The sequence below is a fragment of the Sinocyclocheilus grahami genome, unplaced genomic scaffold (genome assembly GCF_001515645.1).
Source record: "Sinocyclocheilus grahami isolate Dianchi unplaced genomic scaffold, SAMN03320097.WGS_v1.1 scaffold848.1, whole genome shotgun sequence".
In the NCBI taxonomy this organism is placed as follows: domain Eukaryota; kingdom Metazoa; phylum Chordata; class Actinopteri; order Cypriniformes; family Cyprinidae; genus Sinocyclocheilus; species Sinocyclocheilus grahami.
Genome location: NW_015506027.1, coordinates 1,187,671 through 1,215,402, shown reverse-complemented (window position 1 = coordinate 1,215,402; position 27,732 = coordinate 1,187,671). Strand labels below are relative to the sequence as shown.

The 27,732-nt window shown below is 37.7% G+C and overlaps 2 protein-coding genes across 2 annotated transcripts in view; both read left to right on the top strand.

The window, feature by feature from the left end:
* The window catches only part of pcdh7a (protocadherin 7a), a 32,809-nt gene extending 10,931 nt beyond the window's left edge, over positions 1-21,878 (top strand). The window contains exon 3 of the mRNA XM_016247672.1: positions 21,651-21,878. Coding sequence (XP_016103158.1) covers positions 21,651-21,878 — 228 coding nt within the window. The remainder of the gene's footprint in view (positions 1-21,650) is intronic.
* A 222-nt stretch (positions 21,879-22,100) lies between these two features.
* The window catches only part of LOC107562920 (heparan-alpha-glucosaminide N-acetyltransferase-like), an 18,567-nt gene continuing 12,935 nt past the window's right edge, over positions 22,101-27,732 (top strand). The window contains exon 1 of the mRNA XM_016247671.1: positions 22,101-22,106. Coding sequence (XP_016103157.1) covers positions 22,101-22,106 — 6 coding nt within the window. The remainder of the gene's footprint in view (positions 22,107-27,732) is intronic.

Genomic DNA, 27,732 nt, shown 5'->3' with positions numbered 1-27,732 from the left:
ATATATATATATATATATATATATATATATATATATATATATATATATATATATATATATATAGGCATATATTGCAATAGAAATTACAATTTTTGTTTCTTCAAAATATCTGTGATTAACTAGTAAACAGAATAAAATTTAATTTACCATGCGTAGTATTGCAGACCTTCATTAAAAAAAGAAAAAAATAAGATTGCCGGTTGAAAGATTAAAACATTGCAGATGTGTCAACATTTTATTGAAATGTTTTTACTTACAAATATTTATAATTTAAACAAATACATTTTTGAACAAAGGGGTTAAATTAAGGTGTCAGTAAGTCACTCACAAAGGCAGTTACTTTTTTTTGTTGATAAATGAATCTGTTTTTTTTTTAAGAAGTCTGATTTATTCAACAACGTTGAATGACAAAAAGTGTTTGTTGGCAAAGAAACAAAACAAGTGACTGTCTTTATGAGTTATAGAATTACAATATTTTTTTCAGTCAGTTAAATGAGTGATTCAATAACACGCATAAAGACACTTTTTTCATTCTTGCATGAATTGTGCATTTGAATAAATACGTTTTATTAAATAAATGATTAATTGACTCCGTCATTAACACTCATTAAATGAGTGCACATTCATTAAATGATCATTATTATTATTTTTAAAAATGACTTCCATATAAGATTTTTTATAAAACTTAGGTCATCTTAAAAAAAAGTAATTTGCCATTTTGAACAATGACTTAATGAGTATATATTGGTTTGTATGTATGCTTTCAAGTATTCTTAATTTTAAACAGCTATGATGACAAATTAGGTGTCAGTGCTCCTCACAGTAGCGACTCGTGACATTAGGTCAGTGCATTACATAACTTTATTAAATAATTGTGTCTTTGTTAAAACTTTAGTTATTTATTATATATCCATATATATGATTTTCATAAAGATTTGTATCTCTGAAATTGTCCCTACAGAAGTTGTCCCAACTTTGTCTACATTATTTGTGTGCTAGAACAGCATATTACATACAGTACAAGCACTACACTCTAAAAAAAAAAATTCAGGGTAAAAAAAACAAACAACCATTTCTGGTTTATTTGGCAATCCAGCGCCGGTTAAATATTGGACAGAACACATACATTCTGGCTATTTTGACCCAGCTGGTTGACCCAAAATGCCGGGTTGTTATATTTAACTCAGTTATTGTTTAAAAATTACTTAAAATGGGTTGGGAATTAGAAATCACACACAGAATTACTAGAGGCAACAGTAAAAATCAAAAGGTGAACATTTATTAATAAGCAAGAATACCCATGTACAAAAATATAAAACAAATTTAATTTATTTGGATGAACCACCACCTTGCGTTTCACCCATAGCTGAAAGATGCCATGACTGACTCCATAACCTGCCCCTAAACAAAGAGTACTGAGATTAGAGAACATATTTTAACATCAAAATAACTTAAATTCAGTTTTATAATGAAGAAAATCAGGCAAAAGGCATTTCCATCAAACAAAATGATCGTTGCTGATGCATTTAGCTGACTGACATCTCGTCCCTGTATGTGAAAAGTTATTTACAGCACAGTAAAGGCTTTATAGATTAAATAAAACATATACAAACCAATATTTCACTGAAGATTGTTGGGGGTTGGGGGTTACATTGCAATATTGGAAATATCTGTTTTAAACCGTGAAGGCGAACCAATTGATTTCCCACATGCAACGTGCAAACTTTGCACAAGAGTTATGCCGGTGTCTTAACCTCGGTGTGTTAAAGAGTAAAAACTGACGGCGTTTTTGCCATCTGCCACTGCATTAACAGTGCATATTCTTTCAGAGACGACAAGAGACAAATCTACTTCAACATATGCTGATAATGGTTTATAGCTGTCTTAAATTATTCCCTTAATATTTCTCATGTGGCCCGTATAGTGAAAAACATGAGAAAAAAACATATTTCACATTAAACAGGTTGTTTTTCAAAATCCGTGTATGAAATAAAGCTGCTCTTAATTTGCATTGATGACTGTAGTTTTAATCATTTTAATTATAGTCCTGTAATTCATTGTATAAATTAATAGATCTGTTTTAAAAAACCTTTTTAAAAACCTTTTTAATGAGGAGCAAGCTAATAGCCTAATGTTTTATTGCATGATGCGCTATGAATGGCAAATTAATAGGGCAGGGCAAATTAATTGTAATTTAATAATAAAAGTATCCTAATAATAATAATAGGCCTAAGAAGAAGAAGAATGCAACAGGACTGTATTAATTGGAAATGCCAAATCCTCTTAATATTGCCAGTATTTGATGCTTTTGAAAATATCTGGCTATTGTCGACACATGATACGATGCAACTCAGCATGGGGAGGTTATTACGGGGGCCCCCCACAGTGCATGCCCTGCGTGCCCGTACGCTATGCCACTGCACTAACCTAACGACTGGGTAACACAAAAACTATCCAACACTGGAAAAGAAACAAGCCAACAGTCTCAGCCCAGCGGTTGGAAAAAATCATTTTTTAGAGTGTAATGAGAGCACATTGACACTCCATATGCACTATATATCAGTATGCATAACAAAGAATAAAGGGCACAGTCTTTAATTAGCATTTTAGTCTGTTTGGACTTGCACACTTAATTATAAGACTGTAATTAGGGATTATACCTTGGCTCAACTTTTTCTTGCTGAAAGAAAGCTCAGGAAGGGAAAAAGATAAAAACAGAGAGATGAGATTTTCTGTCCTCCTTTCATCACATTGTTAGGCCTGCGAACCAGATCACTACATTGGCTCACTAATTCCTAACTGCCCATTTACACAGAAACATGTCCAACCGAGGGATTTGTTCATGTATGTGCAGCAAGTGTCAATCAAATAAAATAAGCTTGTTTTATTGATTTCCTCACATTTATGGCATTGTATGCAGTCCATGTGTGAACAGCGTGATGATGATGTGGAAGAATAATGGCTGGATGCAGCACTTCCGTGAGTCATGGGGATTGTGAATTATAGTCTTCGAAGCGGCCAGATATACTACTGTGACATTATTATGCATAAAACCACAGAGCGTATTTTTTACTTGCTTTATTTATTTTGTTTCGTTTGGTTATTTGAATATTTTACCATTTAAGACACACTATAGGAGCCCTATAGATATAATCTTTTGCTCTTCTGTGCTTCTGCTGCAAAGGCGCTTTTCATGTAGAAGAAAAACTACTTGTCGTTCTCCTTGGATACACCACTATACAGTCGTCCGCCCCCCTACGTCTCATCCCACTGGTGGAAAATGAGTGTGTGGGCAAGCCAGGGCCTGTGGGCCTGTTCCTCTGTGTGTGTGTGTGTGTGTGTGTGTGTGTGTGCGCGTTAGTGTTTGTATGTGTGATCCCTTACACCTGCCTGTACACGTCCACAGGAAGTCCACAGAGATAAGGCATGATGCTTTCCTCACACTGCCCAAGTGTAACAGTGTTCAGAACAACACCCACCACGCTTCAAAGAATGCTAAAAATGTTTGAAAGTAAAGCAACCGAGGCAACACACTTTCTAACCCTGAATCTAAATCCGACACCCTCCTCAATCTGGATCGCGCGCACACACACACATACTTTACGGTCTGCTTTATGATGCACACACGTACAGCAACACCCATAAACACCCATGAACACAACCCGCACACACACTCACACGTGGCACCGGCCCCGGGGGAAACAACAGCCGCCTGGGCGAAAATAAAACTCTTCACTCGGTTAGAATTAAATCAAAGCGATGCAAATCAAATGGCCAATTAAAGCCACAAACACGTTTCCTGGGAGATGAAATGCTGACGCCTAATTGGTTGGATAAAAGGGGCAATGCATCTAAGAAGACAGACCTGAGAAGGACGTTTTGGAAACGCAGCAATGAGAAGAGATTGTGTGTGTGTGTGTGTGTGTGTGTGGAGCATTCGTGTTGGGAGACTCACTGAACATAAGTTAGACTGTCAACTATGTGGGCCGTAAGTGCTTCGTTTTCTTTGTAATTTAGAGGAAACACTTTGCTAAGGGAAAAGCTGAACGTGAGATGGAGAGGCTTTTTTTTGAAGTTCAGCTTTCACACAGTAGTTCTTCAGGGTTCTCACAACATAGAAGGGATTTTAAAAACGTTTGTGCTGGAAAAGCAGCTAGGAAGAAAGAAAATGTCTGATATCTATGCACACACAAACACGTTCAAGCTGTGGCTCGGGCTTCAGTCGCACGACACGGTCAGACAACTCCCGCTGAGATGTCACAGTTGCTGTATGTGTTTGTGCGCTTGCTGACGAGTGAACGCAGCTTATGAGAAGAGACAAATGCACAGTATTTCACAGCTTGCACAGTGGAAATGCCTGATTAACTGATATGATCAAATAAGCAAACAAGAGGAAATGTCAAAGTGAATTTTTGCATTTGCATTTGTTTTGGTTCAGAATTTTAATTGATGGTTGTCAACTTCAAACCTTCCTGTTTGGCTGTTTTATCTGATCATTCTTGTGAAAAAGAAGTGTGCTTAATTGTATTGAATGTGCACTTGTAGTATACTTTAAATCCTGATAGTATACTTTAAAAAAAAATTGTACTTACAGAAAATATATTAAAGCCTTAACCCTTACTTGTGTGTAAGTGTACATAAGAGACCGTTTTATAATTGCCATAATGCATTTAATGCACGTTTAAAGGTTCACCTTGTTATAGTCAAATTACATACTTAAATATCTTTTAATAATCTTTTTTGTGTGCTTTCAATAATTACATTTAAGTGTTGACTGAAATATTTACAAAAATATCACTTGTAATGTGTAATTCAATAGTACATTTAAAGTTAATATAATGTAAATGTCCTAAATTGTAAATTCATCATTACAGATGTGTTGAATAGGAATTACATTAAAGCATATTTTGGCATAAAAGGTTTGGAACAACTTGCAAGTGAGTAAATTATTACAGAATTTTAATTTTGGGGTACTGGCATCGCCCCATATACCTTATCATTCAGCCCCACGATGTTCTTTGAATAATTCGAGACTGTGGGGCTGTAATACGGGATGAGTACGGTTTCTCCCACGATCTTGGCACTCAGCATGGAGATCGGGAAAACGGAAGGCCCCCGTCGTGAAGGCTGTGATCTGGATTCAGAACATGCTCGTCTAATTATTTTTAGGACGAGCGTCCTGTTTCTAGGCTGGCCAAACAATATTTTATTTTTGGCGCGAATCACCCCCCATAATCACAAATCACACGTCATACGCGAGGGACTGTGGTGGCGAGTCCACAGTCTCCTCTGTCTCGACACTCGTCACATCCACCTCCTCGGAGTAAGATAGATGAAGCGTCTGGCTCTTTCTCTCTCGCGTGGGGGGGGGGGATGGAGAGAGAGAGCCGCGGATCTAGCGGGTGAGGACCGAGAAAAGGACGAGCCCGTCTCGGATCCCTCCGCTAAATCCACCCGCGATCCCCACGACAACAGTCTGCGCCGTGCCTCGGCAACAGCGGGACCGCTGCCAGCGGGATCGCGAGCCTGGCCGCTGTCATCAAACGCAGCCAGGCGAGAGCGGAGCGTGCGCAGCGAGAGCTCGCAGTGATGACAATCAGCTGCTCGAAAGCTGACCGTGCATGCTTTGCGCCTAAACAAACGACACACATATCCCCTGCCGCCAGATATCGTGGGCAGGGAGAAACACAGCTTTTGTAATGCCGTTCGCTCGCCATAGACTTTCTCATTGTTTTATATATATATGAGTGCTTGTGCGGACAGACAACAGTAAATAGACAGACACATACACAGAGCGCTACTGAAGAGCAGAAGCTGGTTTGCGCCCGGCCGGATGTGCTTTTATGCTTTCTGGTGCTTACGTCACCCTGCTCGTGACGTCTCGCTGCTCCATTGGACGGATTTGACACGTGCTTCAGAACGCGGTCACGCAAGGGCGTTCCCAAAGCGACTCGACGCAGCTCGAGTTCCTGAAGGGGAACCCTTTAAGTCCTACTTAAGCGGGTCAAATAATCACTAAATTTCATTTAATTCCAATTAACATGCAATTAAGCATCCAAAGATTTTTATTCAGTTTCTTCTAAAATATATTGGGCGTTTCTCTCGCTCTCTCTCTCTCTCTCTCTCACACACACACACACACACACACACACACACACATTGTTAGCTGTGGCGGCTCATGGGTTGTAAAATAGAGGAGGCACACTAATTGTATTGGTCTGGGGATCATTATTATTATTATTATTATTTGCTTAACCACATTAAAATGGCTTTTTTGTTGCTTTAGTCAGAAAACTTAAAGAAAACGACACACATACAGCAAGATAATTTAATTTCACTTACCTGGCATTTCACTTGACACAAACATCCATTCCTTCTTAAAAGTCTGTGTTAAAAGAGCCAACTGTTGTAACGTTAGCCTGTATCCAGCTTAGGTGTGTTCTCCCTTTATTTTTTAATTTGTATACTGTTTGAATGACAGCTTGGTAAATCTGTTGGTGATCAAATATTCAATATCGCTACTCATAAGTACTTGGTACATTATCAGCACAGCGGGAGACGTTAAAGCTAATATCACGTAATTTACGTCTCTATGATGATTGGTTGATATACCAGAAGGGAGGCTAGCCTCCTCTACGAGGTTTCTTTTCTCAACACTCCTCAGCGCTGAAAGTGAACACTCGATGCTGATTGGCAATTTTTTTACCAACAGAGGCACGAGAGCTCAGCTCTCCCCCGGCCTCCCCTTCTCTGTCACCTAGCGGTTGTAATTACATCAGCAGATTCGGCACATTCGCGATAGAAAAGCAGCGCTTTCCAACAACTTCAGTAAAATGTTATGGTATTATATCTGTGAAATTACAAACAAAAAATACACATTCTGAAACATGAACTGAAATAAATTGTGAATTTTATTAACATTAAATTGTCCTCCTGCCATTTTCACCTTAACATTTTTGGGAAGCTGTGCCTCCCCCGACGAGCCGCCACTGATTGTTAGTGCTGAGTTGTGGGCTGCAGTTGTTTATTGTTGCTAAATGGATTGATTTTTTCTTCTCATATGTTGTGTATTTCCAGAGGCAGGACTATAAACAGTTTTTCCCCCCACTTTGCTCTGTTCTAAGCTTTTAGGGTTAGTGATACAGGCTTAAAACAGCATGCGGGTGAGTAAATAATGACCAAACTTCAATTTTTTTGGGGTGAACTAACACCTAGCGGTTGTAATTACATCAGCAGATTCGGCACATTCGCGATAGAAAAGCAGCGCTTTCCAACAACTTCAGTAAAATGTTATGGTATTATATCTGTGAAATTACAAACAAAAAATACACATTCTGAAACATGAACTGAAATAAATTGTGAATTTTATTAACATTAAATTGTCCTCCTGCCATTTTCACCTTAACATTTTTGGGAAGCTGTGCCTCCCCCGACGAGCCGCCACTGATTGTTAGTGCTGAGTTGTGGGCTGCAGTTGTTTATTGTTGCTAAATGGATTGATTTTTTCTTCTCATATGTTGTGTATTTCCAGAGGCAGGACTATAAACAGTTTTCCCCCCACTTTGCTCTGTTCTAAGCTTTTAGGGTTAGTGATACAGGCTTAAAACAGCATGCGGGTGAGTAAATAATGACCAAACTTCAATTTTTTTGGGGTGAACTATCCTTTTTAGCTTTTTGTAGTATCACATTTTGTTTCCATCAGGCCACAATCGCTGACCTGATCTCAGGTTATATCAGCATTCCTTAAAATACAGTGGTTGTGACAGTTTTAGTATTTCATAAGAAAACATAAACAATAATCTCCCTTAGGAGCCCTGTAAGCCATCAGTTATGTTCGGATCTGATAAAGCGTATAGTATGATATTCCACATAACATTTGACATTTGTTTGAGCCGCAGGCTAGTGGTCAGAAACATTGATCTGTGGTGAGAAATGAGGGTTCGAATCTGGGGTTGTGTCCCGATTCTGTTCCCCTCATCATTTTAGGTCATCTGTCCTCTTTCTCTCTCAGTAAACTGTTGAAAAATAATAAATAATTGACATCTGTATATATACAGTATGTAATAGATACACGAGACATCATAACCGAGTTCCAAACGGATGTTCAGGAGGAGCTTGTTCATCTAATTCTGCTAATCATGCCACGAAGGATATATACACAGCTGCTTACCTCACTCCTTTGATAGTTCTCCTGGCATCCCTCCACCACCCTGACTCCACCTTAATTTCTATAATTAAATATGTCCGGAAGGTGGGGGTGGGCTCAAGCCCCCTCATTGTGGACAGTAAACCAAACCAGTTTACATTCATCACACTCGAGTATAAAATGAACAGGAACTCGTGAAATGGATGTTTACAACAACCTGGTCTTTAAAGAGCGGGGCCTAATATTGTCAGGTGTCTTTATGATGGTTTATGCTGGTCGTTATTCCACTGGATTGGTATTTATTAAAGTGCAGAGTGATTTAATGTTTGCATTTAATGGTCTGAATATTTTATGGCCTAAAATGCCAGCGGGGGAAAAAAAGTAGCAGAGGGAATGGAGAGCTGGACAGTATTTTGACATTGTTGAGCTATGCTAGTAGTTAGATACTTCTTTTTACATATGTATTTTATTTTGTGTAGTTTATTTTATTTTATTTTTACAATGATGGTCAGCATTTACACTTCATATATTTACGCTATTTACACTAAATTCCATTCATTTACACTAAATTTCATAAAACAACAGATTAGCAGAAAACAACAGACTTTATATTAAAAATGTAGTTGCCATCAGTGACATTTAACAAAATAATATTTTATTTGTAAAAAAATATTGTTATAAATATTATATTTTAATTTTATATGGCTAGAAAATAAAAAGAAATTGCCATGAAAACAAATAAATCCCTTCCATTTGATGCCATTAATAAAACTATAAAATCCTAATGACCAAATGACATTTAACAAGACATTTTATTGATAAATTATTACGATAAATATTAAAATGCAATTTTATATATGACAATGAATGAATGAATGAATGAGAAATTGTCACACAGACATCTGTTCATCTGTTGTTTCGAGAAAAAAAAATGCTAAACATATTTCTGTCATGACAACTCTCGGAGGGATTGGCATGGTAATGTACATGACAATGTTAATTTGGTCTTGGCAGAATAGATCTGCTACACTACTGCTGCTGCTGCGGCAGAGCAAGTACCGAGACTTGCTACTGCCAATGCATCCACAACATGCTGCTGTGAGCATGTAAGAAATATTGCTTCTGCAAATATAACATACATGAAATAACCCCCATATAGCATACATGAATCACCTCGTAGCAGATCTATACAGGTGGAGCTGGGGAAGGTGGGGGGTTTCTGAAGCAAGCTGCAACTGCTACAGCAAGCACTAGTCATATATTTGAATGTTGAGCAGCGAGCTCATTGGCTACCGATACAGGAGAGAACCAATCATCAGTGCCAAGTGATAATAATGTCATTAGGTCAGATTGAGTTAGACCTATCGGACTGCGCCATCTAGAGTTTCATGCCAGAACTCTGTATTAAATTTACTTTGTTAGATGGCTAGTGAACAAAAAAGCTGCATGGACGCAAATCAATCTGAATAATTTGATTGAACCGGTGCATTGAATTGAACCATTCAGGTGAATTGATTCACTGAAAGTTTTTTTTTAAATGCTTCATATAAGATATTTAACCCACAATGTTTGATTAGTACCTCAAATTGTTTGCCGCTTTGTATATTACACCTTTACTTGTTGAAAACTCACTCGCAACTGCAAAACGGTTTTGAAAACAACAGAAATACTGTCATTCGGAAGCACGGAGGTTGACGGATGTTCACTACTTTTAGTAAGCTACTCCCCGACACTGGATGTTAATTATGCCTTTGTCACAGAAAGGGCCTATTCTCACAGTGGACGTCATGAGATGAACCTAGATGATGAAGGCTTCACAGAGATGAGCGATTGCGTCTGAGAGGAGCTGAGAATGGGGGGCGGACTGAAAGAGTGTAGTGTGCTCTGCCTAATAACGCCCCTCTGTGTCACACGCATACACACACTGAGGCTATTGTCACAGCAACCGCAGCATGTCGTGAGACATTCTGTTTAAATTTATGTGTGTCACAGGGGTGTGTTCGCTGTCTGGGCCGCTGAGTGTAGGTGTGTACGAATTTATTGTTTTGCGTTCAGAGACTGTGAAAATCGCATGATTACGTATTTTCATCTCACCGAATGTCACCTCAGTGACAAGTTTCTGACAGGAAACAGAGCCAGGACTGCTTGTGCATATGTTCGTTGGCAAAGCTGCATGTAGCATAACTGATTAAAAATGCCGTCTTACATAGCATGAGCTCATCTGCATGTGAAAATAAGTCATCCGACACGGGACATACTTATACAGCTCATTATACACACATTGCAAGACATCCTTACTCACTTCACTATGTATTTTTTTGTGGTGTCTGTAACAGAACTGCTTTGTTTGATTGCTGGTCAGTATAAAATGGACAATAAGGGACGGTGTGTGTGTGCATGTGTGTGTGTGGGTGTAGCTTTTTGTCACAAGTGGGTATTCATTAAATTTCTCTGTCTCACCATAGATATATACCCAGACACACACATGTGAAATTCATATGCACAACACATACATATGAAGGCAAGGCTGTAGCTGAAGCATCCTGTTTACTTCGTAAAGCACAATGGAGACTTTTATGTGGAAGTCTGAGACGATGATGAGGGAAAAGCCATAAATATCACCTCCACACACATACAGTGCTTGCTAACATCAGGACACCCTCATTAAGTGAGCATTGTTCTCAGCGAAACGAACCAGGAAGACAAGAGACGTCTGTCAAACATGCACCTAATCATTATCTTTCATTCAGTCAAAGCCCAATCACGTATGGATTAGTTTGCCCTCCTCTCAAGAGCTTAATCTGTCCCAAACGCCCCGTGGTTGGTTAAACAGCTTTGCTTCTGACGATGCACTTTGGTTCCTCTAGGAATTAAGTGCTTACACTTGTTTGACTTTGACTCAGCTGTGGCGCTTTGACTGAAGTCAGATGTCTGGCTTCATTAAACTAATTACAATGGGGAAAACTCACTGTAAGGTCACACAATGTGTATAAAAGCCTTAAACAAAAACTAAAATTTAAAATGTGATATATAACATAAAATGTGATGAGTATATATAAGAGCCAGTGGGAAAGGCAGTAAGCAATGTTACTCTAGGAAATTGTGTGTGTGTGTGTGTGTGTGCATGTTTATGTGGTTTATGAGTACACAAATTTGTATAATAACATCGGTATGACAGGTATTACAACGAGAAGGTGATTTATGAGGACATTTTCAGTGTCCCCATAATTCAAAAGGTTTGTAAATAATTCAGAATGAGTTTTTTTTTTAAATCTAAAAATGCAGAAAGTTTCCTGTAATGGGTAGGTTTAGGGGTAGGGTTGGTGTAGGGCAATAGAAAATACGGTTTGTACAGTATAAAAACCATTACGCCCATGGAGTGTCCCCATAAACCATAAAAACAAACCTGTGTGTGTGTGTGTGTGTGTGTGTGTGTGTGTGTGTATAAACACTTAAATATACACTTATTTTTTAATGTTTTTTTTTCCTGTGATGCCCAAGCTGAATTTTCAGCAGTCATTAATCCAGTCTTCAATGTAACATGATCCGTTAGAAATTATTCTAAGTATGCTATTGAAACAAGTTGCTCAATTTTTTCAAGATGAAAAAAAAAAACACATTGTAGACATTTTTTTTTAGGATTCTTGGTTGAATGGAAAGTTCAAAAGAGCATCATTCATGTGAAAGAAATCTTTTGCAATCTTATTATAAATGTCTTTACTTTTGATTATTATTATTATTATATTGCATTTTATAATGGTTGCATTTAAAATAAATACAAATAATTTGTATTGATTACTGTCAGTGTAAATGCTGTCAGTGTGAGAAAGGATAGACTAATGAGTCATTATGCAAATACTATACTGACATCATGGCATATTTGGAATCTTGAAACTCTTTCTTTTTAAATTTCTTAAGAAGTATAATGTATAATCCCAGAGTGCGCATGATCCAAGATTTCAAATTCTGCTCATGTAATTTCTCAAGCCTTCAATCCCTATCCCTTTTCTGCTCCTTAGCCTGTCCCCTCTAGACTATCAATAAAAATGTCAAAAACAAGTTTTAAAAATAGTATAAATCTCACAAATATCAAAATATATGGCAGACCTGAGGCACAATATTATTATTAAAGAGTGTGTAGGAAAGCACTGATGTCATTCCATTCACAGCATGCTTGAGAAATTGACAGTGCTTGATTTTGTCCACTAAGGGGCACTGGTGCCCGTCTTCTTCCGTGACTTTGTATTGCAGTCAGTTGATGACCCTACTGCAACAGTTAATGTGCGCTAATCCACCCTTGTATATCTGTGTGTGTCTGTGTGGGAGTGTGTGTGTGTATTCTAGCGCAACCACTTCTTACCTCTGTTTGCTCTCTGCTCTTCTCACGACACACTCTCCACCTCTCGCTTTCTCACTCTCTCTCCGTCTCTCTCTCTCTCTCTGCAGTGCCTCTTTCACTGCATGGTGATTATTATTCCTCACACAGACTCAGTGCTGATACTCAGATACTGCTGAGGAGCCCTGTAAATCACCTGGAGCTGAGAGAGAGGAAGAAAGAGAAAGAGAGAGAGGATGGGAGATATACAGAGAAAGATGAGAGAATTCAAGGTGGGCTGAATGAACGATCGAGTTTGAAACAGCAAGGGAATTGAAGGAAGAAAAAGGGACGAGAGTTACGGATAAAGAGGAGAAACAAGGGAGAAGGAAGAGAGCCGAAAGAAAGAGTGGGGGGGGAGTGTTAGTGTGAAATGCTGCAGTCAGAGTGAGCCGTGGTGCAGGATGATCATCGGGAGTATCTGTCACGCTATTGCAGAACACATACGCATCTCTGTGACCTTTATCCCACCGCAGAAATGCCAGTCCGGTGCACACGTTCACTTATCCTTCTCATGTCATTGAGCAAGAGATGTACAGGAAATTGTAAATAATGTGTGCGTCTGTCTGTCTATCTCCGTCCTACACAAACTTACGCTTGTCAGTTTGCCACCTGCTTGTATTAATAACTGTCAGTGTTTGCTGTGGTTACACACAGGCGAGTGAAATTGTTTTCCACAGGACAGGCATTTGATTGAATACTAAACTAAAGTAAACCAACAATGGCAAATTGTCTCTCTGTGTGAGTGCAATTTTACATCCTTCTTTAATGCCTTTAAGCCCCACATTTGTAAATACTTGTGTAGTCTATTGCTGCTTTTTGGGCAAGTACTGCTATTCCAGAAGAAAACTTTATTGCCTACAGGCGGCTCTTTCATAGCTCAGGACAAAAGAAACCCCTGTTCTGAACCCCTAAGACTTTCTTCCTTCCACTAAACATAAAATACATCTTTAGGAGCAATTTTCAAAGAAAGATTCATTCTGATTCTTTCATTGATTTGTTTAGCTGTCCCTTCAGCATGAGATGCTATTACATAGGTGAATACATTAGCAGGTGCAATACATTAGCAGTAGGTGGCGACAAGTGCATGTACTTTTGTGCATTAGGAGTGAGTGAGTCATTGAATAATTAGCACAACATATTTGATTTTAAAAAATGACTAAAACAAGTCTACAAAGCTTTTGGCAAATTTAGATGCCCCGGTTCTTTTCGTAGACTAACAAGATTTAAAGGGGTCATATTATGTTGCTAAAAAGAAAATTATTTTGTGCATTTGGTGTAATGAAACGTGTTTATGCGGTTTAAGGTTCAAAAACACATTATAAACAAGGCATTTGTAGCATCCAATGGGGACATAATTACGGATTATAATGACTTATACTGTTTTTTTACATGTTGCGTTGCATCGCGCCGCGTAAACATAAAACCATGTCTGCATTTGTGATCGGAGAAATGACAAACAACAAGCGCTACTCTACACTGCTCAAAACTCACGTTTGAATCATCAGTGGCAAATTCTTTAAATCTGAAAATGTACATACAGACTGTGAGTCAGAACAGCCGGCATTGTAGTCTACTCTCCCAGGATCAGGTTACGCCTTTTTTCTTTGCGTGAACATTTGGGCGGTGATATGCAAATATTCCCACATCGTGATGTAGACATGTGGGGGCATGTTTAAACGAGGCGTTTTAGGAGGGCGTGGACCATTCTTAACTTTTATAAAGAATATCTCTTTGGGTTTGAGACATTAGTCTTTGCAACTTTAAGGGTTTACTATTATAGGGTCTAACAGCTTGTAACGCTCCAAAGAGAAAGGAAAACTTGAAATCGCATTATATGACCCCTTTAAACCATTTCAACATAGGCACATTGGGAAAAAACCTTGTCTCTACATAATTCTTTTGCCAAATACGTACTTGCACAAAAAAATCACTTCACTTTCCAGCTGAAATAACCACTAGTGCCAGTAAAACAACAACAAAGTATTATTACAGGAGTAAATTGTCATCTAATAAAGACATTTTTGTGTGGTTCCTTTAAGAATACTATGTTATGACCTCAAAACACTTTTACCATAGTGCATTGTTTGTAAACTAATTGCATCACATAACCAGCTACATATGTATGACTTTTCTGACATAATAAACTTGCTTGGTAGCTCACCTTGTACAGCACTGTACTTGCTCTCGTAAGAGCCTGTGAAACACGAGTCACAAGAAAAAAGTTCAAAGACTTGGAGAAGCAATCTAAAATGGCATGGATGCTTCAGCAAATGCATTTTTATCATATTAATTTTTGCTTTTGCTTTTGCTAACACTTTTAGGGTTTAGGGTTTAGTACAAAAGCAATGTGATATCATTTTGCATCGTGAGATTTTTTTTAATGACCCTGGGTTGCACCGTTTAGAATCGCTTTGAGCCTCATTCTCATATGTCCAACCAATGATATTATTGTATGATTGTTATTATATGATACTCCTTTACAACCCACACTTGAATGTCACTTGCTTATTCAAGAATCATTCTTTGAGGGGAGATAAAGCAGGCGTGTGATTCATAAGGGAGAGTCAGAATGACTCTACATGAATGAGAATGATTCAACAATGAACAAAATATCATGAGTAGAGATGCATCACGCCATTGATTCTCTTATGAAACATGACAGGGTTACCCTTTTAGGTCTCTATTTTGGAAGAATTTGATGAGAAATGTTTACATTGAAATCTCTGAAGACTTCATGTTAAAACTTTTATCTGGGTAAATCTGAGATTTTGTTGAAAACTTTTGCTCCCTAGATGAGAGAGGACAGAATAGACTAGAAAATAATTTTAATAGAAGATAAAAATTATAATTCGGACAAAAATGCAATGGAATATGCAGGATAGTTTGTGCACACTAATCGTGTATAAAACTGATTTTACTGTTAATGGCAGAGGCCTGGGGGTCTCTTCTGTGCTGTTTGAATGATGTCAATAATTGAATGTACTTAGTTGGAACACACTATAGATCCATATCCAAATCAGCTCGCCTGAATTATTCATTGTATGCGGCATGCCCTTTCAATATGCAGAGTCATGGAACGCAGAGGAGAGGCTAAGCACTAATTAATCAGGCCTCGTTAATTTCCTTTGAGCCGTCAGGTAAGAGTGTTTCTCTCTAATTATGTTGATGACTGCGGAAAGCAGACACACATACACACACTCAGGTCTGAAACCTCACAAACAAGATTGTTAGATGTGCATGCACACCACTGTAGATGTGGACACACACACACACGCGCACACACACACAAAGGCAGGCAGGTGGTGATGCACACCTGGTTTAACAGACAGTCACATCAGTAAACATACACAGCCACAGTTGGATGTCATGCTGGAAAGGGAAAGGAAATGGCCTGTGTCAGATTAAAGGGTTGGTTTTTAATGTTTGCCGTCAAAGTCCATTAATATTCTATCAGCTCTGTTTCTGCTGCTGGTGCACTGACTGGACCCCAGCCAAGACCCAAGAACACACACACACAAACATTCAAAATCCCAACCTTTGTGACTTTAGCCAGAGTCTGCTTTTCACACACATTCACACAGCCAAACCTCTGTGTCTTTTGCCAAACTCTTCTCACAAACACAAACAACCACAAAGCCAAAAGCTTAACCTCTGTGACTGACGCACTCTCAGTTTCTGTCTCCCACGCACACATTATGCCCCATCATATTGCGACAATATGGAATAGCATGTGTGCTACAAAAACTCAAATTATATACTCTAATTATATATAAATTAGTATACTGTAAAACATTCTATTTTTCATAGATAGCAGTGTAACATGATATACAGGTGCAGCTTATTAAAGAGCCCAGTGGAACATTTTATTCATATGTTTACTCAAAAGTTTTATGGTACAGAAGATAATGAAGTTCTATGTTCTTCTTCACTGGAGTATAAGATTTGTTTCAGATGTACATTACCATTCAAAGATTTAGGGTTGGAAAGATTTTTTTAAATGTATTTTTAAAAATATTTTTAAGTTGAAATATTATTACAATTTAAAACAAATATTTTCTATTTTAATATATTTTAAAATGGAATTTAATCTTGTGATGCAAAGCAGAATTTTCAGCAGCCATTACTTCAATCTTTAGTGTCACATGCTCCTTCAGAAATCATTCTAATATGCTGATTTGGTGCTCAAGAAACATTTATTATATAATATATTAAATATTAATATTATATATATATTAATATATTTCTGTGGAAGCTGTGATAATTTTTTTCCAGGATTCTTTGTTGAATAAAAATTTCAAAAGAACAGCATTCATGTAATATTGTTAATCTCACTTTTGAACAATGTGATGCATCTTTGCTAAATATTATTATTATTATTATTATTATTATTAAATCTCACGACTTCAATTTTTTAAAGAATAGTGTATTTTTTTTTCATAAAGAGACATAAAATTAGACAATTTTTGACTAGCACTTATTTGGCCTTGGAAGAATATAATATCTTATATGAGTTATTGTTGAAATCTATTTACTTTCCTTTTCTGAAATTCTAGAAGAGACACACTTGGGATTACAGTAGCCTTTTTCTCAGGGGGGGGGGGAGCATCATAGAAGCAAGAGACTTAAGTAACAGCTCCATTTATTCACCATTTAAACTCACTTAAGAGAAACAAAGATATTAAAGAGATCTCATTTGTGATTTTTCCCCCCTTCTTATAAGAGACCTTCATCCACAGGTTAGCAAGGCTTTAATTGAAAGTGTTGCTCAATAGATAATACACAATGACAGTGAGAATCACTCTTAAACTAAGCTTAATGATAACTACTTAGAACAATGGCTCGCTATCTGTCAGGGAAACTGCGACAAACCTTGAGACAAACCTTTAGCTGCTTTCTCACACTCATAATAGGGCTAATTACACTGTTTCTCAGCCAAAGAAGCTAAATATTCAACTAAAATTGATTCTGTGCAGCTTATTTGGACCAACCTATTGTATAGCTGCATTACTTATGAAACCTCAAAAGTGAGTAGGTGAAACTCAATTCAGTGGGTTTCTAGAAACCCTTCAGGCAGTTGTGTGGATAAAATGATGCTCTTCAATGTTCTGAAATGTTCTTCATGAGCTACTTTCTCTATCGTTACTATCGTTCTTAAATATGAAGTTAATCAATCTTCATCAAACAAATCAAATGAAGCCGTTAGTGTAAATGCGGGCTTGGGTAATCGGTATACAGTGGCAAACATAAGCCAGCAGTGCTTGGCAATTCAACATGAAATCCGCCGTAATCTGATTGGTTCCACTGTGTCGATAAGACAATGCAGCAAACAGGCTTATATTCCCACCCATGTTATTGAGCCTCTAGTCCCACCCTCATACAGTCAAATGAGTCAGTGTACAGTTCTCATAGAAAGCAATGGGTTTCGTTGAATTATGGTGATTTTGGGCCAAAATACTGTATATAGTAGAGTTTTTTATTGGTAGAACTAATTAAAAAAATGTATTCCTGTAGCTCAAACAGCAGAGCATGGTTTAGAAATAAAATGCCTTTCATAGCGTACTAGTATTGAAAAAAAAAAGGATTTCATAGGGTCCTACAGAGGTAATGGGTTCAATTCCCAGGGAATGCATGAGCTGAAAAAAGTATACCTTAAATGCAGTGTAAGTCGCTTCAGATAATAGTAGCTGCAAAAAGTATAAAAATAAATGCTGATGTCACCAGTGAAAGTTCATAAGGCTGTTTATTATTCTATACCGACTGAATATGATTAAATGGTTAGTTGCATTTTTTAATTTCCATTCATGATTGTTTTCCCCTGCTGTTTATAATCAGACCTGCAACCCATTTCTGGGTCACTACGCACCAGTTGAGAAACCAATTATATAATGTATCTGTAACTGCACAATGTTTTGTCTCTCTAGCGTCCAGGAGAGCTGCGCTCGATGTATGAGTTAGACCTGAGGAAATCCCCAGTCTTAATTGAAAGGCAGAATTTCCGAGAAATGTGAGGAGTGGAGTTAGTAAACGATGGTGGGGAATTATGGGTCAATAAAACAGCGTTCCACTGAGACTTCCAGCAAGGGTCAAGGGCACTGCATTGATTGTCTCAACATAAAGCTGAGTAGAGTGTGTGTGTGCGTCTCTTTATGTGCCTCCAGAGATGCACACAGAGAAAAGTGCACAACAGTGGAACGTACAAAGACCATATTAAAGATTCAAAGAACTTCTAGGAATGACTGTAAGCATTAACATCAAATTATCACGCATTATGCTCCAGATACAACATAGAATCATTTAAAAATGATACTTTATATTGAATACTTAAGGAATAAAAAGAAGAATGTAATGTACAGTATGTGTGGTCATTTTTTAAAGGGGTCATGAAATGCAGTTTCAGATTTTTCTGATTTTTCTGAAGGTTAATTTATAAAGTTTGCCAATTTGTTGCACCAAAGATAAAATTATAATTTTTCCTCATTTTCATTCTGTGAAACACATAATTTTCAGGGTGGAGTGGAGTTAGTAAACGATGGTGGGGAATTATGGGTCAATAAAACAGCGTTCCACTGAGACTTCCAGCAAGGGTCAAGGGCACTGCATTGATTGTCTCAACATAAAGCTGAGTAGAGTGTGTGTGTGCGTCTCTTTATGTGCCTCCAGAGATGCACACAGAGAAAAGTGCACAACAGTGGAACGTACAAAGACCATATTAAAGATTCAAAGAACTTCTAGGAATGACTGTAAGCATTAGCATCAAATTATCACGCATTATGCTCCAGATACAACATAGAATCATTTAAAAATGATACTTTATATTGAATACTTAAGGAATAAAAAGAAGAATGTAATGTACAGTATGTGTGGTCATTTTTTAAAGGGGTCATGAAATGCAGTTTCAGATTTTTCAGATTTTTCAGATTTTTCTGAAGGTTAATTTATAAAGTTTGCCAATTTGTTGCACCAAAGATAAAATTATAATTTTTCCTCATTTTCATTCTGTGAAACACATAATTTTCAGGGGCGTTACCTCTTGCAGAATCGGAAGTAAACGCCCATTGCTATGATTGGCTAATTTCATCATGCCGTATATATGCTCTCCTTTACTGCATGTTGTGTTTGATTCTCAAGATGGAAAGTGCTGTGATAGAGCCGTGTGTTTAAACGCGAGGCATAAGAAATTAAAAGATGACAGCAGTAAAACACTAGCTACACATTGTGTGAAGGGTTAATATAGCAATGGTAAAATAAACTAGAAATATTCAATTCAAGCAAGTATTTATGGTCCAGGTATATAACAGTATTATTAGCAACACTCAAACAATGATACACTTGGAGTCTTAAACACTGACATTTATTACAAACACAATGCGAGATTAAATATAAATGTACTTACCTACGTTGCCTCCAAGGACAAAATGCTTGGCACTTCCGTTTCTTTCAATAAAAGGTATTGTGTAAAGCATAATTAGAATAATTCACAAAAACAGCCCATTGTGAAATATGAAGAACAAACAAAAATGTTTCAGTCACTCGGGCACGTCATTAAAAATGCATTAGAAATACATGGCATTTCTATGCCAGAAATGCCATGAATTTCTAATGCTCAGATCTTTATGAAGTCTAGGCAAAGATTTTGGAGGTGTAGTTTACATCCACTGACAGAACAATGTCTAAGTTTTACTGTCTTACTCGACATCTTAATCTAACAGCAGTATTGTTCAGAACACACCTCCTTGATTACATACGACGATGACGTATGTTAAGGAGAATCATGACGTCATAATGCTCCCTATTTCAAATCCGGACGTTTCATGATGGTAGAAAAGAATAATTCATATTTTAAACTGGGGAGATGGATTTGAGTTGTGATGCTTGCGGTATGTTTTTGTTGTGGAGTACCCTCTTACATTTTGATTCTCCACTCATGACTATTTTATATAAAAAAAAAAACAGTTTCCAGATCAGACTTGCCATCCCGCAAAACCTCTCAAGTGTCAGAACCATGTCAGGCATCGTCTCGCAGACAAAACAGATGATTTGTTCTATTAATGTTCATTTGTCGCTTGCTACATTTGACACCTGACACCCATAAAGTCTGATTCATCACCCTCTCTCCTCTCTGTTACGATTCCACTTCCCCCCAGTGAAAAATGAAACCATCAGTTAATTACTCTGTTCATTTAACACGCTCTCTCGCTCCCGTTCTCTCTCTGTTCACATTGTCTTGATTAAGGCAGACACCGGAGCATATAAATGTGCTTCTCATAAGGCAGTTCTCCTAACAGCTGTCAGTCATTGCTCCAGTAGACACTGAAGGGACAATGTGGGACTCGTTTGGATGGCTAGACTTTCCGTTCATTTCTCCTTTCGGTTTTGGGCAGCCTCAATGGGATTTTATGGTTTTGTTTGAGACTTTGAATGTGCTGATTTGCTAGTGTGAGATTAGGTTGGGGAGATGGAGACACACCTATAGATGAAGCCATAAAACACATGCCATAAAGTTTTCCATGGGGTGTAATAAAAGGTGTTGTTTCTTATTAAATTTGTTAAAAACTATATTTTTATATTTTCTGAAGAAAATGTGAGTGGTGCTTTCCAATGCAAAACTTGATACTATGGTTGCAGGGTTAAAACTGCAGCTTGGGGCCCTGATATACACATGACAAGTTAATTTTCATTATAACTTGATTCTGTCACACCTGTTCATTCTTCAATTTTGAGTGTACCAGAGCCTTAACTAAAGTTTAAGTGTCAATTTAGTATAATTGAGATACTATTGTAGTTTTGAGTTTTTAATCTTAATATTTTTCAAGTTTTAGTCATTTTAGATTTTTTTTATATCTGAATTTTTATTTAAATTTTTGTATCTATCTATCTATCTATCTATCTATCTATCTATCTATCTATCTATCTATCTATCTATCTATCTATCTATCTATCTATCTATCTATCTATCTATCTATCTATCTGTCTGTCTGTCTGTCTGTCTGTCTGTCTGTCTGTCTGTCTGTCTGTCTAAGAGAGATCATTGTGAAATCAGATCAAACAAAGGTCATATACAGATAATCTTCACTGATGTAATACCTACTGTCACCTATCATGTTTTAATACCATGTCTCTCCGCAGCCCCTCAGAAGAGTGACATTTTCTGTGGTGAGTCAGGCTCCTGATCAAGGCTGCTATGATAGTGGAGTGGAGGACTCTGAGACCCCAAGCAGCAAGAGTTCCTCTGGACCCAGACTGGGATCTTTACCGCTGCCTGAGGATGGATATGAAAGGACAACACCAGAAGGGAGCGTAGGCGAAGAGGAGCATGTGGAAAATGGTAAAAAGCCATCTGTGAGAAAGGTCTGAGACCACTAGTGAAAAATGAAGCGCATATGTTGTTTTTTATTCTTCTTTTGCTTTACCCAAAAATCAAAAACTCAAAAGAAGATATATTGAAGAATGTTGGTAGCTAAACAGTTTTGGTTAACTTTAACTTCCACTGTATAGACAAAACACACAAATACAATTCTCAGAATAGCTTATTTTATGTTCCACATAACAAAGACAGTCATAAAGTTTTGGAATATTATGAGGGTGAGTAAAATATGACAAAAATTCCATTTTTGTCTGAACTATACCTTTAATGACAGCAACACTAGAGTTGCATGAATATTAGTCACGCATATATGGTATTATATTATTTTATGCACCAATACCACTTTTTCCAGAACTGACCGATACCGATACTTTTATTTTTTTTTGTACTTTCTGTGTACCGATACCTGTATTTTACTGGTTTACAGGTAAACATACTTGGTACAGAAACTAAAAGAATATGTATCTGAGTTGGCTTAGTTCATTTAGTAAATAGATACTTCCTTCAGTTATTTTCACACTTAAGTATGTCCATTAAAATGTATTCTAGAAGCTTTCGTTTCTTTCACTATTCTTCTTCTTCTTCTTCTTTTGCTCTATGGTACTTTATACTTAAGTTAATACCACATTAGAGCTGCTCCATTGCAGTGGCTCAGTACTGTAATCACGAGTACAGGTGTGCAGTATCGGGCCCTATGAAATCACACACACTGATACATGTCTATATCCATTTAGTGCAGATGTGTGTAAAAGTGTATGTACTGTATAAACGGACATTTTGGCATACCTGAGGCTTTTTTGAGAAACAGTTTTTTGAAAGTAGACGTAGCATTTTTGCCTGCTTGATCTTCAACTAGTATATAGACACTGGAGTGTATTTGAATAAATAATCATCTGTGTAAAATGCATACACAGGGGCATTCAACAATGTTTAGGTACATCTATACTATAAATGACAAATATACTGCATCTCATCCCTTTTAAGTAGAGCTCATATTTAAACCAAATTTCTTTAAAGGCAACACTGCATGAGGATAAGCTAATGCTTATTTTGTTAAATAAGAATCAGATTTTTGTTGTTTTTGTGAGGATATAACCTCTTTATGAGGGGAGTGTGCGAGTTTGTGTGTGAATTCAAAGCGAGGTTGGTGAAGAGCTAGATCTTTAATTTAGCCAGAAATGACACACACACAACGTAGTTGTTCAAATACCTGTATTACAGTTCAAACAAATCAAGACATTTTAATGAGTCTTTGTTAATCTTACGGCAGCCTCGTCCAGGTCTTGGCATCTCATCAAGCCTCTGGAATTTTCAAATTGAGTTTAGTAATGGCTTTTTTTAGCTCTTGATATGCATTGTAAGTACAATCTGATTGATAAGAACAAACTGACATGTATTTCACCAACTCTCAGGAAACTTGAGATTCAGTGTGTGTTCTCGGCCCATTATCAACGCTGAGCTAGTCTGCGCTCCGAATTTGTCCTCACAAGGCCATACTGTTGGCGAGCCTGTTTTCTCGCACTTTCCCCTTTTCAGACTCACCGTACCTGTCAATGGTGTCCGAAGTGTGCGTGTTTCCTGGCTTCCCACGGTGAGGATTGCTGAGGAAAGTGATGAATTTAGGCCTACTTGAAAACGGATGCAGAGCTTGCTTTGCTTCTGCTTAACAGGGTTTTGGCCTACAAAAAAATGCATCACTCCTGCAGCACTCTATTCACCTTAAAGGGACAGTTCACCAAAAAATGAAAATTCTGTCATCATTTACTCACCCTTCCTGTGTAAGTTTCTTTTTGAAGAATGGTAACCAAACAGTTGATGGTAGCCATTGACTTCTATAGTATGGGAAAAAATACTATTGAAGCCATTGGCTAAATGTTTGGTTATCAACATTCTTGTTCAACAGAAGAAAGCATACAGGTTTGGAGCAACATAAGTAAATGATGACAATATTTTCATTTTGGGATGAACTATCCCTTTAAGTTTTGGTCACATTTACCATGATTTGGAGAATTCTCACTGGCAAAATGCAGTCATTTCAATAGGAATCCAGCCAATAAGGAATTTTGCGTGAGGGCAAAAGATGCCACGAGTTGGTCACACAGATTCACCCATGTTGACCAACAGAAGCTGCTTGGTTTGAAAGCGACCGCTGTCAGCTGTGCTTCATACATCACTGCAGTATTGGTAACTGACAACTGACTTTTTTTGGCTGTGAAATTTCACTATTGTGACCACAACTTTACAACACTTTAACAATGTTATTTGCATATGTATTGCATAATAAATGTTTTGTCCATGGTTAAGTTGCCAGATGCATACGCTAGTTGCAATTTGTTAAACATTTTAACTGCATCATTAAATACTGAAGCTAAACACAGCATGTGAAAGTTTCATCTGTACAAAGTGCATGTATATTTAATGGGCCAACCACTATTTATTTCAGTTTAGTTTATGATTAGATACCTGATGCCGACGACTAGTTGTTATGTCTGGACACTTTCACAATGTATCCATGGCATTGTATTTCAGGGTTTGCACTAAAAAAGTTTTTCTCTCAAAACTACATACAGATTTTTTAAATTAATTTATTTATTTTTTATTATTATTTCTTACTGTTAATATTCATTTTGTGGAGTCTTTATTTTCAAAATTCCCCCCGAAGCCCAGTTAGAAATCCCATGGTCTTTAAAGTTATACCAAGGTACTGGCTGATGTAATAGAATATCTAACATTTTGAGGAACTTGCCCCTGAAGGCAGTTTCAATGAGCCAGAGTTCTTTGAAGAACAGAGCTGCTCAGGGAGGATGATGTTTTTCAAGGATTTCTTCGTCCCAGTGGAATATAGAAATGCTGCTCTAGTTATGGAAACAGCTCACTTACTTTTAAAATTTTTATACTTCTCCACCATTTTCAGTGTCCCCTTCATTTCCAATAGCTTTAGAACGTCAGGGATGTCCAAACATTTCTCACTCCAGTTAACATTTTGTTCGCTCTGTGGATAGTCTAAGCAATCTGGAAACATGCCTAAAGTAGAATGAATATCAAACCAAGCATGCATGTTTCCTAAATTCAAATGTATACATGTATTTGGTTTTTAAAAATAGTACAGTTGTCTACTGCTTGCTCGTGCACTGTTAAATTTCCAGAGTTACATTGGATTTAGATCGGGCCCCATCATGGGCTTATGTTGTGTTGACACTTTGAGTGTCTTTGAGACTTGCATATTAAATCTAGCACTTTCTACAAGACAAATGCTTGTGGCCCTGTACACATTTAAAGACATTTTACTGTTGTTTATTTTGTGCACACTGCACTATTTTGAGTAACTTATCACACATTACCAGATCATTCTCCTGTCAACTGTATTTATCTGTCTAGATATTTTGCTTTCCATTCCTGTTACTTTTAGTGCAGTGGTTCTCAAATCACAGGTAGACCCTAAATAATTTAAGTTAGTAGAACTAAAGAAATAAAATAATTATAATTCACAAAAAGGGATGTCATGTTATATAATTGTCTAAAATAATTTACATATTGACCTCCATTTATACTCCTCTGTCAGTTTACATGAAAACCAATGTCTAGTTGCCCACTAACTGTGTTGACAGAGATTTTGTTGACCATGGTAGGTGTTCATTAATTGAAGGCCATATTATCATGTTGAAGTTTATTCAGGACTAAATACATGGGAAAACCATTGGGTTTAAATTAGGGAACACTATTACACAACTAGTTGCTTATTAGCATACATATTACTAGCAGATTTTAGCGTGGTATGGATATGATAATGTGAGTACTGATGAACTGAGTGAGTATTTACGTAAGACATACTGTTGCTGCGCAAATAGCATATAATAACCCAGAGCAGATCTATACAGGTGGAGCTGGGGAAGGTAGAGGGTTTCAGAGGAATTTTGAAAGCACGCTGCGAAATGCTGAATAAATGCTAACTAGCCGTTTAAATGTAAAGCAGCAAGCTCATTGCCTGCATATACAACATGAACTAATGATCTTGTGCAAAGTATTTTAACGCAGTGAATATCATTAGTTTGTGTTAAAGAGCAGGTCATATGGTTTTTACAGTGTCCTAATATTGTGTTGGAGCCCTCTACAACAGGTTTAAATGCATTTAAGGTCAGAAAACACTGTAATTTTCCCAGAATATACATTATACATTATACATAGTCATTTGTCCATGATTTCGAAACGATTCGTTCGATTCAGTTCTGAGCGAAATGTCTGTAAACCCCTCCCTTCTATAAGCCTACTCTGCTCTGATTGGTCAGCTGGCCAAGCCTGTTGTGATTGGCACAAAGAGGAGCACTTGAGCAAGTTAGCGAGCGCTGCCATCTGTGTTGCCAAGTCCGCGGTTGTTTTTGATGTTGCGGGTTGTAGCGACCCCAATAACGTCATATTTAGGCACTGGAATGCGAATTAACCAGGGGAACCCCGACTGAAAGCGTGTATTTTACACCCCAGAATGCAATTTGGGGTGTAATTTGGGGTCACACGATTGGGCTAGTTTTGAGTAGCAATTGGGCGGGTTTTGTTGTGACAACCTGGCAACCCTAGCATGCACCTTTACATAAAACAATAATATAGTGCTCCAATCAGTTCTTAAAATAATGACATAAAAACATTTTGTTTAATACTTATGCAAACGAATCTTGCCCACAGCTAAAGTTTAGCTGCTAAACTGTAAACACGTAACAAAACAATAATGGTAGATACCTTAGCCGAGTGCTAACGTGACTAACTGATGAAACAATACAGTTTGAAAACCAAAATATGTCTGACTTACAGTAATGTCTGAAGAATGACAGACAAAAGGCGCTCCGTGTCTTAACCTTTAATTATAACGCAGAACAGCTGTATCACATGCGCACCACCCTAACTAACTCGTTTCTCTCTACCAGGTCTTTTACTCTCTGCATTAACCCTATAACTACATAAACAGCACTTTCACAATGATTATACACTACATCACTGGGTCCCATCATACAGGCACATGGCTTCTCCTACCATTGCTATGCTGATGACACACAGCTCTATCTCTCATTTCAACCAGACGATCCAATGGTAGCTGCACGGATCTCAGACTGCCTGGCGGACATCTCAGCATGGATAAAAGAACATCGCCTACAGCTCAACCTGGCAAAGACTGAGCTTCTTGTCTTCCCTGCCACTCCAACTCTACAGCATGATTTCACCATCCAGCTAGGTTCTTCTACAATTACCCCATCAACTTCGGTCAGAAATCTTGGTATAATCTTTGATGACCAGCTGACCTTCAAAGACCACATTGCAAAGACTACTCGATCTTGCAGGTTTGCATTGCACAACACAACATTGGATCAGGCCCTTTCTAACGGAGCATGTTGCATAACTTTTTGTCCAGGTCCTTATCATTTCTAGGCTGGACTACTGCAGTGCTCTTCTGGCTGGACTTCCATCAAGCGCAATCAAACCTCTACAAATGATTCAGAATGCAGCGGCACGACTGGACTTCAACGAGCCCAAAAGAGCCCATGTTACACCTCTCTTTATCTCCTTGCGGCTCGCATCAAGTTCAAGACATTCATGCTTGCATATAGCACCCGCCTACTTCCACTCACTACTACAAATCTACATCCGCTCCAGAAGTCTGAGATCCGCTATAGTGAGTGACACCTCATGGTACCATCACAGAGAGGCTCAAAATCACTTTCCAGAACATTCTCGTTCACCATTCCTTGCTGGTGGAATGATCTTCCCACCCCTATCCGGAATGCTGAATCCCTGACAATTTTCAAGCGACAGCTGAAAACTCATCTCTTTCGAAGCTACTTGACTTCATCATAAAAA